Source organism: Melozone crissalis, unplaced genomic scaffold, assembly GCF_028551555.1.
Source record: "Melozone crissalis strain CALT ecotype California unplaced genomic scaffold, PUWL_Pcris_2 ptg000045l_1, whole genome shotgun sequence".
In the NCBI taxonomy this organism is placed as follows: Eukaryota; Metazoa; Chordata; class Aves; order Passeriformes; family Passerellidae; genus Melozone; species Melozone crissalis.
In genome coordinates, this window is record NW_026535823.1 from 27,143,568 (window position 1) to 27,157,147 (window position 13,580).

The following is a 13,580-nucleotide window of genomic DNA, read 5'->3' on the forward strand; positions in this document are numbered from 1 at the left end:
GTCCTTGAGAGCCTAAAGAAAAGGATTCTAAAAAGGGCACAGTATGGAAAATAGGATTAAGTGCATCTTCAGTCAATTCAGACTGTCAGCCTTACTCCAGCCCACAGGTAGGGTGATGATGATGACAACTGCACCATTTCCAGTCCCACAGCTTTGTGTTTAAACAAAGGCCATATTCAATATTGTGTTTGGAACACAAGACCAGCTGCCCAAGCTCACAGCTGCAGCACACACAAGGTGCTCAAAGCTAACAGCTTCCCAAGATGGGATTAGAGCTGGCTCCTGAAAGACTGTGGGGAATTTATCATTTGGAAGGAATGCTGCACCAGTTGTCTGTAGATATTTCTGAAAGGGAACAAAACACTGAAATCCCCAAATTGTAATTTAATATGAAAGTGAAAACAACTATTGTTTTTAACATAACCAGTGTGATTTTAATTAGGCTTTTCCTGTAACTGAGGATGCCCTGGTCAGAGCAATAAGGTTGCAAACACTACAGTCCAGCAGTTGGGCTGAGTTATGGGAGAGCTGTTCATCTACAGGCACAAAGCTGCCAGGACAGAGCATCAAACCCCTTTTAAATAGTGGGGTTGACCTTGCATGTAACACAGCAATCTTGGCATCCACTCAGAAAACCTCCAGCCCAGCATTCCTTCAAACAAGTCAGAGAACACCACACTATCAGCTGTGTTTACTTTTTAGTTCCCCAAGTCCAAGCCAGAGGAAGGTGACTGTAAGGGATTTAAGCAGGATTCTTATTTAACCCAATACTGATCTGGTTCTTTTTGTACAATTAATTAGCAAAACCTTAGTAACTATTTTTTTAAAGAGCTGATTTCAATTTCTTTACAAATTACTGAGTCTTGAGCGCTGGGGTGGGGTTAGTTATGTTTGATTATTGCACTGGGATGATTGCTGGTGTTTGTCCACCAGCTTGGAAGAGCTTTTCCCCTGATGTGTAAGGAGCAGTTTCCATTGCATCAGCCAACAACCCCCTTGTTACAACCTGTCTTTTGTAGCACCAGAAATTACCAAAAGTTACAAACATACATCTGATGTGACTAGGGCAGAAGGTTACAGTGCTTCAGCTCAGGACTCACCAAGAACTCAGCACTGCTTCCCTGCTGCACTGCATCATGTGAATAAGTAATTTCCTAGTGCTTTATGACAGGTATTTAAGTTTATCCTTTAACCTCACCCTGCTTTGAGTCAGTCTATAAAAGGTTAAACAGAAAAATATTTATTTGAAAGAAAAGAGTGCCTACTGAAAGGCTGAGGTTCCAACCTCATTCTAAGTACAAAGGGCAGGATTTACACCCATTTCACAACACACCTTCTGCCAGATGAATTCCTTTAAGTTTGTGATAGAACTGGAAGTGTGCTCAGCATCAGAGCGGTTCCAGGTGATGAATTTATTCATATAAAAGCACACTCCACCAGCACCATAAGACAAAGTGGGAAATGTCTCTCTGAATTTCTGTTCTGAAATCTGACATCTCCTTATCTGAGGAATGGAAGGGAAAAGTTCCCTAGTGGAACTGAAAGTCTTCAGACACGTTTGAAAGCTCCTCTTTAGGAAAAATCCTTGCAGCAAAGAGTTCATCTGAGCAAGTCAGAAAAATAATCCTCTGGGAAACAAATCCATTGGCACCACTTCACTAACAGTAACATCATGTTTAAGGAATCCCTGTTCCTGTTCACTGCTGAAACCACTGGACAACAAATAGTGCTCTAATTTCACTAGGCTAGGTATTCCAACAAATGGAAGAACTGACTTAGCAACCAGTACCACATTTGTGCTTCAATTCAGTTCCTTTATCTGAGTTTTTGCTCCACAGTTCAGTGGTTGAGCAAATGCAGTCAGGAGGAAGAGACAGGCAGATGGCAAAGGTGGTACCTGACAGTCAGAGTCACGACTGAGCAGGCAACCACAATGTGCAGAACAATCAGTTCCCAGCCTTTTCTTATATCTTATTATAAGGGACTCTCCAAAGGTTTTTAATCCAATGCCTAGAGATAAACACACGGTGGATTTGTCCACCTGAAGGAAAACTTTCTGAGGGTGATAGTATCTCCTTCAGCCACAAGGAGCCACCTGAACTTTGATCAAGGTAAACTCTCTCTTCTTGTTTAGCAATTTCAAATCTGCTTGCACTCTCCTGCAGTGGAGGAAATCCCTTATTAAAGCACAATGGCAAGCCCAGACTTCAGGCATCACAGGCTGATGCATCTGAGCTGCTGGTTTTGCACTTGATAATGGGACTAATCTTCTAAGCACAATCTGAAAACAGGGCATGGATAGAAATCATGGCCTTGTCCCTTCCCCAGCACGTAAGTTTTCATTCTGATGTTGACACACAGAAGAAGCTCCTAAATAAGGAGGCCATATACACCATAACCTTAGAGGAACATTACCAGTTGCACAAAGGAAATAAAACTTGGTTGGTTTTTTTCATCAATTACTCAACAGGTGTATTAGAAAACAAAATTATTTCTAATTGTTTTATACAGCCAAGTAGTTTAACTTCCTCGAAAGTTTTTACAATACATTTGTACAATAAAGTACATTATGCACATGACAGAAAATACTGTTGTTGCAGAATAAGTGAAACAGCTTTTTTAAAAAAAAGTTGTATTTATAGGAATGAAGACATCTTGGTGTCAAAATACAGAAGACAAGTGATAAATAAAATTTATACTCTTAAATTTTATTTATATGTATTTTTTATTTTTGCATCATGAAGTCAAAAGATTTACATCTGTTGAGTGAAGCTGCAAGAACTACAGGCATTCTTTTTGCATTCAGGGGTCTTCTATCCAAATTTCACTCCTTACAACATCCTGTGATTAACTGTGGGGATATTCTGAGTGAGAATCAAGTCTTACATGAAGCTAACTGAGCTACAAATGCAATAAATTAATCTTCACTTGTAAAAAGTAACTAAGAACATATCAATACAGCATTTTAAAAGAATTTACTCCATCCCAAGACCTCACAGTCTGTTAGAACAGTCAACTGATGGATGTCATACACACCTGGCAGTTCCCTAGAAAATAAGGGTCATCTTACAACCAATATTAAATTTATACTGATAGAGCTCAGACCTACATGTTAGCTACTATAAAAATCCATTTTAAAGCACTATAATTTTTCTTGAACTTTTCTTGTTTCCACACTGTTGATCAGGCTGAGTCCATAGCAAAAGAATATCAATTCTTTAAAATCCAGAGGAGGTCTGTCCTCTCAGAATATACATACCTGTCGATAGAATTTCTCATACACAGGATTTGCACTCGATAGCTGCAAAAGAGACACAGAGGAAAAATGAGCCCTGGAGATCCATATTTCAATTTCCCTCTCCCTGGACACATAAAGATATAAAATACACTCCACTGGTCTGCAAAGAAGCATTAAGGATTTATTCTGTGCAATGACGAGGAACTAGGACAGCTCCTCATGCTGTAACTTTTACAGGACTGAGTTCTTGTTTTGCAGTCGGTGACACCACCCCGGATCAGATTTCCCTCAGCCAGGTCACCAGGTGAGGCTGTGTGAAACAGGAACTCTCAGGCAACACTGCCTGGGGGCAAAAGCAGAAACCTGAAACGACTCAGGCCAGGAACTGCTCTCTAATATTAGAGTACAAAGCAATATCATTTTATTTCACTGTCCTCAGTGTAATTCCTTAGAATTTAGTGTCATATGCAACCAGTCTGTAAAATTTTCAGTTACCCAAATTACTCCCTGGATTCCAAACTAAACCCACAGCAATAGTACTACATTAAAATAGAGTAATATTCTAACTTTGGGGTTTGTAACTTGAACCCTTGTTGGGGATAACTTCGGCCTTCATTCCACTGTCCTCTACCAGACTTTCAGGGCTCACCTAAATTTAAGTGGACAAGGATAAAACAGCTTCTTTGGAAAAGGCCCTTTCTTTATTTTAAAATTATTCTTAGAATCACAAAAAAAATCTAAGACCTGAAACAATGCAAAACCTAATCTCTTGGGCTTCACTAAATACTCTTGCCCAACAGACTGCCAAGAAATGAAGTGTTAGGGTTACCTCTCTTCCCCAGTATAGTAACAGGTACAAAATCAGATCCTGCTTTCATGAAGTGCATGTTGCCCAAACCAAAGGCATTTAGGCAGAGGATAACCCCAGAATTCAGTGTGTGTTGCCCTCACAAACCCTGTGGGAACAGCTGAGCATAATACAAGCTAATTACACAATACTTACTAAAAAAAGCCCAGAGCACATAACTTCAAATATCATCCAAAATCAGAGTTCTCCCCCTTAAGAGGAATATAATGTCAAACCCCAGGATTTGCAGACCTTTGCACAAACAGTATCCAACAAAGCAGCTTCTCTGGATTTAAAATTTAGATGTTCAAATGGAAATATGGAAACCAAGAGCATCATGGATGTTGCCAATCACATCTTTGTAAAAACCTTTACTACAGATTGTATTCATGGTTGACAAATAACACCACATCCATTTTCCTACAGCAACAGCTGCTCTTTTGGTTGAGTACTCCATGTTTACAGGTGCTGATTATCAGAAAATATTACTAAGAGAAGATGTTTGGTAGAAATTTACTTAGCATGATCTTGTGCAATTACAGAAAGTGTGCAGCATCACCAGAACATCCTAAATACAAATTATAGAGAACAGCTAGAAGTAACAGGAAGAGCTTCCATTCAGAGCTTGTTCAGCAAGCATACTGCCCCAGAGACTCAGCTTCTGATTTTCTAGCTGGTCTTTGGGTTTTGTGTTTAGTATTTTTTGGTTGGTTTTGTTGTTGCGGTTTGTTTTGGGTTTTTTGGTATTTGGTGAGAGGGGACAACAACAGAGACACACAGCTGGTAAGGTTTTATTTGATTACTAGGTGGTGGGTGGGAAATACCTCTCCCAGTGCCAGACATGAAAAATTACATATGCTGGGAAACCATCATTGGTATTCACTGCAATACCTCCATTTTTATAGCCTAACCTTGCTCTGACTTTGCTCTGGTACCCACAGACTTTTATTATTTCAGCCATCAACTAAACATGCAGTTACACATCCCTTAAAATAGCCTGACACAGTATTTTCAAGTTTTGCCAGCCCTCAGACTGCCACAACACCAATACAACAAACACCTTCCAATCATTTTCCAGCACTCCACAGCACACTTTATTTTCTTACCTAAACCTCACATGCTTTATTACCCAGATACACTTTGCACAGCAACTACAGGGGTAGTTCTCCCAAATACTCAAGTATTTGACTTACTAGATGTTACTTCATGAGAAAGTAAAAGTCTAGGCACAAAACTAAAGCTGTGAGCAGAGAAGCAGAGCAGAGCTGGCCAGTGCATCTGCTGGATTCCTGTGCATCATCTCTCTTGCCCAATGTCACCCTTTGTTCAGCCAAATGTCTCCTTATTACAGCCAAACTGATCACTGTCACTCCTGGATAGAAAACATCATGTTCAAGTCCTGCAATGGAAACACTAAGTGCAAATAATCTTTTCATTCAGTACTTAAGAGTGTGAGCCAATAATTCTTTACTGCATTAGTGCTTCCAATATTCATTTTGATATCAGTGTGGCTGCAGTAACTGGAATTTCCTGTGAATGGAAAAACAGTAGTAAAAAAGTTTCTCAGACTCTTTTACTAGTAATAAACTCGTTTTTCCTTCCAAGTTTACCCCACAATAAACAAACAAATGCAAATATAATCTAGGATATTCTTCTGGGATATGAAAAAAACTACAGTTCAACACCTTTCCAAGTGCTACCTTAGAATTTACCTGGCAAAATTCTTTTTATGGGATTTGGAACAACCATTTGCAGAGTAAATTCAGCTTGGTTTAGATGCAAAATGAGGGAGGGAGAAAAGGTCAGATTCCAGTGTATAAAAATAGAAAGACATTATTATGGCTCCATTTCAAAGTTGATCACTTCAGAAGGGTAATGTGTGTTGTAGTAATTACAACCTTTGATACAAACCTATGAACTTTAGAATGATAACCTAGGAAATAAAAAACACCTTCAGGGACACCAGTCTTTTTCATCTTCTGTTGTCAGTCAATCTCCATGTTTTCATGCCTCTGGCACATTCCCATTTAGGTGTAATAAGATACTATTACCAGTCTGCCCACCCCATCCAGCCACGACCTTCCTTCCAAAAGGGCTTAAAAACAAACAAACAAAAGCTATCCATTGAGAAAAACAAAAGTAATTTCCCCTTCCAACTCCAATGAGGTATCAGGGGAGAAACAAGCTATTCTGTCCTGATGAAAATCCAAAATACCACATTCTATCCCAACACAAAGCTCTAGGACTCATTTCAAGAGTTTCCAAAAGACACAATCTGGCCTTAAATGTTCCTCCTGTAGTTAGCCAGCCAAAAAGGAGGTAAGCCCAAGGCAAGCTGGTTTCCTTACAATGCCATTTCAAAATAATAATCAACTTCTCTCTTTTTCCTCTATTGCTTTATTGTCTTAGCTGAAGTGTTTCAGGGTGAAGCTTTCTACCACTTTCAATTATATAGCCAGGAATATCTCCTACAGCAATAGCAAATGTAAAGAAAATATTTACTATTAATTTCTACACAATTACTACCAAGTACTTAAAAATGGAGCACTTTCTTTCCCATTGAACAGCTGAAGCAGGCACAAGAGCTGCTGTCTCCTCTCTGCAGAGATGTCTGTCACTGCATAATTAGAAATGGTTCCATTTAATTTTCAAATTGCTACAGAAAATCTCTACCATCTTCTAATCAGTACTGAACAAAGCCTGTGCAAAATGAAAGGGTAGCTGCACTGCCTTTTAAGAGGCAGCTTCTCTCTGACATGGTGGATGCAATGCCAACCAAAGAAATTAGGTTTTATCTGCTTTAGGAGCAGTCAGTCCCCTCTGTGTGCAGGTTAAAATATACACATGCATACTCTGGATTCTTCATCTGCAGGACAGAAAGAGGAACAACAGGTTCCTCATTTCACTAAAAATTACAAACTCTGATCTTTATTTAACAATTTTGCTGATTTCTTTAAAAACAAAAACAAACACCACAAGTTTGCCAGAGACCTCAAAATCTCTGGCTCTAGATTATACATAATATGTTCATTAGTGTGAGGGCATCATTCATACTGCAAGTATTTGGATCCTGTGTATTCCAGTAACAAGACCTTAATCCTGGCAATGTGTGCACGGGACAGGAATCCATCCAGCTCAGCCTCAGTATAATATCCATGTTTCCCTTCAACAACACAGCACAGCATTCTCAACTCTGCAACACAAAGTCTAAAATGAGACTTGTAGCTAATTAGGATACAAATTGGTATTACATGATTTTGTCTCGTTTACCGAAGCAGCTCGTAACTACTTCAAGACAATTACCACATTTCTCACAAAAAGCATTTCATCAGGAAGACAAACACAAAGTTATCTTCCTTTTCCTCCTGAGTACTTTCCAGTGCTTCCCCTTCAATCACAGCCAGTTTTTCAGAATAAACCACAAGCTCTATTTTCAAGAGCAACTAGAAGATACTGAACGTCCACATTAACCCACCTTTCAAGAAATACCTCTGCCCTATTTTCCACATCTTTAGTTCTTTGTTCTTCCTCTCCTAAATTCCCCTTATGAAACTGAGCAACCATCCTTGGAAGGTCAAAACATACAACCCCTTATACTGGTTATAGCTTAATTTGACTTTTCCAGCAACAGATGACAATCTGTGAGATCGGTCAGTTCCTTCTCCTCGCTGTTGTTTGCTTGTTTCCAAACTAAAGGCAACCACAACAAAACACTCCCGTGGTAAAAGTTCCCTTAGAAGTTCCACATTAAATTCACAGTCATGCGTTGAGCAAACGCAAGTGGCAACAAGATGTTCCAGAATGGGTTCAAAATGGGGAGATTAAAAATACTTCAGATATTTACTATTAAAGGAAGAGAGGAGAGGGAGATTATCAGCTTCACTTCACAACCCTTGCTCAAGCATACTTGGTGTAATAAATTTAACTACAGCTACACAGTCCTGAAGTATTTTTACTAATCAGTGAAAAGAATACAATTAGCACAGAAAAGTTTCAAATTACTGAAATTACAGCTTTGATATTCAAATAAAGGACGTGCAGCCCTCTCAGACATTGCAGCTGCAAAGCCATCTGAAAATACCCTCATCTCAGCTGGAAATACCCAACGTCCCAGCCGTGCTAGAGCACTGTCAAACCAAGCACAGGGAGGGGAACAGAAAATCGGACGCAGCAGCGAGTTTGATGCAGGTTCATGTGCCTCCTGCTCTCTCTGTGTGACCTGGAGCAGATCATAGAGATCTGCACAACTTCACTGCTGCTGTCCGTAACCGATCTCGGTGCAGCCACCACTGCACTCCCCACCCCCGTGCCCTCATTTTCACTTCCTCAGGCTCCTCAACAGATTCTGGGCACTTCAACACTTGTGAGGACTTTTTATAACCCAAAAATTCCACATGTTAGAATCTACGTTGAAAAGAATTATCTTCAGGCTTGCTTGACTTCCTAAGATGATTCTTATGCAACACAAGAAGAAAAAACAAGTCAAAAAAAGAAATCCCCACACAAATGGTCAACACGCAGAAATATCTGCCTCAGTTTAACCACTGTTGTGAGCTGCAGCCACAATGGTTTTAAGGATACTGGCAATTTTTCTGCTTCTGTCAACATTATCACATTTGTATTTAGTCCCTCATCCATGTGACTAAAAAAGTAAAGAAATTCTACAATGAAAGGATTACACAGCCTGTAAGCAATAATGTCTTGCTGTAGAACACACCAGAGCGGACACCCCACTCCTCTCCCCAAATCAAGAGACAGAGCAGCTCTGTGAAAACTTTTTTCCCTTCAGTAAGCAGACATTTAAAGCTTTTTCATTTACTTGAAGACTATTAAGAGACTCAGACAATGCTAACTTAGCTATTTTAATATAAAGCAAGCTTTCACAGAAAGTACTCTAACTCTACTCATAACTCTATACCTTTAGACTCGTAAAGACACATTTGTTTTCTCCACATATTTCCTCACCTTTTCACTGAACTACCCCATCTTTCCTTGAAATGCTTGATATTCTCAAAAGCGAGCTGTGTAAGTAACTGCAAACTTGTGCAGCCTTGCTGCCAGCTTTTTAAGTTTACTTCCATGTGCCTGAGCAATTCATTGAGCTCATTTACCCACTTTGCTTTCTGTAAATGTCACAACTGGCTATCAGACTGAAGCATCCCAAGCCAGGAGGATGAACCAACAGGCCCACCTCAGCCTCAGATCAGGCAGGAATGGGAATTTCTCATCTCACTGCTAAGTGAAATTAAAAAGTATCCAAAAGTACCGTTCATTAGCTATCGCAGCTCTAGGGAATAAGACATGATCCTAACGGTATAGAATAACCTGTGTGAAGTGATTCCATCACCGCCAGAAAAAAATGCGAGCAACAAGGACTGAGGTGAGATGACACGAGCAGGGAACAGTGCCAGCAGAGTCTCCAAGTTTTGGGGCCATCACCTGCACAGCTCCTCACTCTAAGGCACCTGTATGGGCACTAGGTGACAACAGTGTCCCCACAGCACGGGGCCCACCAAAACCAAGGTATAACGATACTGCAAGCAGTATCTGCGGAGACAGGCTTCTGTTAAAACAAGGAATTCGTCTGTCCCTCACAGGGTCACCTGCCGACGGTCTCGCTGCCCCGGAGAACCCCTCGATGCCGGGTGTGCCCGCGGGGCTGGCACCGGGCACGGACACCTTAACCCGGCGCTATCGCCTTTCAGCCCCTCCGCGAACGCTCCCCGAGCCCGCCCGCCCTCGGCGTGCCCGGGACGGGGCTCGCTGGGCTCCAGCCCGGCGCCCCGATTCCTACGGAGACAAAAGACGGACCGCGACCGCCGCCGGCGCAGCCCCGCCCGCCCAGGGCCGCTCCCCGGCCGGGTCTCCCCAGCCCCGGGCAGAGGCACCTGCGGCCGGGCGGGACCCGTTCCCCGCCCGTGGCACCCCCGGGTCGCGGCGCGGGGCTGCCCGCCCGCCTCCCCTCGCCGCCGTTCTCCCTCCCTTCCTCCCTCCCGCAGCCACGGACACACCCCCGCCCCGCCGCCACCTGACAGCGGCGGGGCAGCGCTGCGGGGCGGCGGCGTCCGCACAAAGCGCGGGCCCCCGGGCAGCCCCGCGGCGCCCGGCCGTGCCCGCGGCGAGAGCGGGCGGCGGCGGCGGCCCCGCGGGCGGGCCGGGCGCGCAGCCCCTTACCTGTGCCAGGGAGAGGCGCGCGGCCATGCTGTTCCATGCCCCCGGCCGGGCCGCAGGAAGGACGCGCCGGGCCCCGCCACTCGCCGCACAACTTCGGCAACTTCCCCAGCCGGCCCCGGGCAAATCCCGGCACCGGATCCGCGCCCGCCCGCCGGACGGAGCCGGAGCCTCCCCCGCCGCCACACGGCAGCGCAGCCGCGCGCAAAACCGGGCGCGGAGTATCGGAGCCGGAGCCCGCTCGAGGCAGCTGCAGCGAAAACCCGGAGCCGGAGTCCTCGGCCTGACATCCCCCACTGCCCGCTCCTGGCCTCTCCCTCACCTTCCCTGTAGGCCCTGCTGCTGCCGGAGATGCTTCCAGCATGGTGAATGGTTGCAGGTCTCCAGTCCAGTCATGACACAGAGGGGAAGTCCCAAAACAGGAGGTGAACCAGGTCTGGGCTCAGTTGCAACAGAATTGGGCACAAGGCCCAGGAGGAAGCGGCGCGTGAGCCCAGCAGGATGTCCCGACCCGACGCATCCTCACAGCGATGAGGAGCAGCCCTGGGCTCGGCCTCCTGCTTCCCTCCACTCACAGGAAATGGGATGCCTGTCCAGCCAACTCATGGTTGTACACATCCTTCTGTCGCTCTGCCTGTACTCAGGGCAGCAGTGGCTCTTCTGGGGCGGGTAACCAGAAGAAAGGGATGAGCAACCCTTATGGCAGGAGAAACTATGAAACATCACAGGCAATAAGACACAAAGAAGCAAGCTGGAGTGCGGAGTAAACTGCACCACATTCTCCAAACCCACGGGAAACAATTGTGTACAGACTGGCTGAAAACAATACTTGTGCCACCACTCATTCTCCTGCTCCTCCTGTACCTGCTCACCTCCTCCCACTGGCTTATTTCCACTCCTACTCTGAGCTCTGCACTACCTCAGCACACATCAGTCACTGAGGGCTGAAAGAAAACGTTCCTATTTTTATACTTTAACCCAAGGTGGTTTAGGCATACATTTAAACTTGAAATGTGCAAGAGGAAATTAGCTGAAGTCATACTTGATTACTGGAAAGCTTTCCCTACATGCTTTGTTTTCTTTATCTGTTTGTAATCTCTAACCCTCTGCATTGTTTTTGTGCTCCTCAGCTCTGTGCTCGTCCCCCACCTCTGCATCCTGTCATTCCTCAGCTGGCAGTCATCCTCAGCTGCTAGTGCTCATCATCCGTCCTCAAACGTGGGATCCCTCCTTCCCACCTATTCCTTAATCAAGGTTTTATAGAAGCTCTGCTTTACCAACCTCTTTCTCAGCAAGAAAAAGAAGATATGGAGGGGAAGAATATAAAAAGCAAACAAAATAGATATAAAAATATTCACACCATTCACACACTCACTGTCATTTCTCTACTCCACCTCACACTTCTCCCATAAGCAAAATCCCTAGAAAACAGCACAGACTTTATATCTCTAGGTTGATTTTTTTCTTCTTTGATTCAAATTGGAATTCTCTCCCAGAATAATTAATACCTGGAAATTAAACCAGAAGATTGTAAGATTGTACAGCTGTGTCTCCTGGGAAGAGCAGTATTTTTGGGGGGGGGCCCCTTGGCAGGCATTTGGAGAGCCTGGGTTTCTCAGCTGCCATGGGCTCGTGTGGGTGCCCTTTGCTCTGTCAGTTGTTTCCTTCATCCCTCAGTCTTGCAGCTTGGCAGGGACTGGGGGCCTCTCAGGAGAGAGGTTACACCCAGGCTGATGTGTTCTCACTGCAAAGAGAAGGAAAATGCAAAACAGGGACCTGGGATCTGGCTCTGGAGTTGGAGGCTCGGTGCCGAACGCTGCTGTGAGCAGGATTTTGTGGGCAGGATATCTGGCTCAGCAGTGTCCTTGCTGCTGTTCCCTTTCTCTCCTGGGTGTTGCATCAAGTATTTCCCACCAGGCCCAGGTGGAGCTGCAGCAAGGCTCTGGAACAAGGGTGTTGAGCCAAGGGACTTGTGCAGGTCAGCCAGCAGAGCTGTGTCACCCCAGAGCACAATTAAAAGCCCCAAGTGCCCTCAGAGCAGAACACTTGTCCAGGAGGGAGGTCTGCTTCAGCCATCTGCTCCTGAGGGCCTGACCTTCCTGAACCTTTGTGTTACAAAATAAACACAACAGAGCCCCCATTTTACTCCCTCAAACTGTGGGGTGCACAGCAGTCTGCACCCAGAGAGCCTTTCCACAGTGCTCTCCCAAGCTGCTGCGGCTGACTCCAAGTTGCACCTGCAGCTCAGGAATGAGCAGGCAGTGCCAGGTACGTGGTTATGTACCTTCACCCTGGCTGTGCACACTCAGTCATCAGGCATGACCACTCTGTCCACAGTCAGAGGACAAGAATCACTGAAGGTAACCATTCTGGCGTCTACAAATTAAAATAATAATGAGTTTCATATAATTAACACTGAATTAATGTGGTCACATGGATCTGTTGTTGATCATTCTGTGCATCTCACAGACAAATTGTCCTGGATGCCTCCAACCACCTGAGTTACAACAACCAGCTCAGAGCCTCAGACATCTCTGTAACAATCACAACAGCACTTGTCAGCCTGCTGATGGTGAATGATTGTACTGCAGATTTTCACAAATCTAGAATGGCAGCTCCCAGAAGAAAAACAGCTCTCTGCTTCTCAGCTGGAATCGAGATGTCATCACCTGACACTGGATCACAAAACTGGACTTCATACTTACTTTCAGCCAAAAGAAAATCGCAGCTACTAAAATTTACTCAAAGCTGTTGGCAGGTTTGCAAAACAATGCCCTCCAATGACCTTCTTGGCTTAGCCATGAGCAGCTCACCAGGGTTTGGCTAGAGAGTCAGAGCTCCTGAAATCTGGAATGGAGGGATTTTCTAAATGTACCTCTCCTCTTATTTCCTCCTCAGTGGAAACCCCATTCTTCTGCCTCTCCCTTTGCTGACCTTTTGCAATATCTCCTGTGAATTGGGTAAGGAGTGGTGGGATTCTGTGCTGGTTTTTCAGGAAAGCTTGTTAAGAATATAAGAAAGTCAAAAGATCAATGAACTGCAAGAATTTTAACAGCTTCATTTTATATCTTTCTGCATTCAACATGAATTCTCCTGCAGGAAATGTTTATCTGTAACCAGCTCTGTAAGAATTGCTGTATGTTGATTTTTTGTTGCAAGATCCTTTACTACAGTGCACTTTATGCCCAAAGGACATGGAAAATAGTATTAGCATGCTTTTATTTGTAAGTGTAATAGGATTTTCTACGATTCTAAGTACTGGCATTTTGACAAATAGGTACCAGATCTCAATGTTCTTTATTGTTTCTTTAACAGTACAATGCA

At 44.1% G+C, this 13,580-nt stretch overlaps 1 protein-coding gene across 1 annotated transcript in view; it reads right to left on the minus strand.

The window, feature by feature from the left end:
* The window catches only part of EPS15 (epidermal growth factor receptor pathway substrate 15), a 47,021-nt gene extending 36,475 nt beyond the window's left edge, over window positions 1-10,546 (minus strand). The window contains 4 exon segments of the mRNA XM_054286191.1: window positions 3,260-3,301; window positions 10,260-10,340; window positions 10,342-10,434; window positions 10,436-10,546. Coding sequence (XP_054142166.1) covers window positions 3,260-3,301; window positions 10,260-10,340; window positions 10,342-10,434; window positions 10,436-10,546 — 327 coding nt within the window.
* Window positions 10,547-13,580: the final 3,034 nt, after the last annotated feature.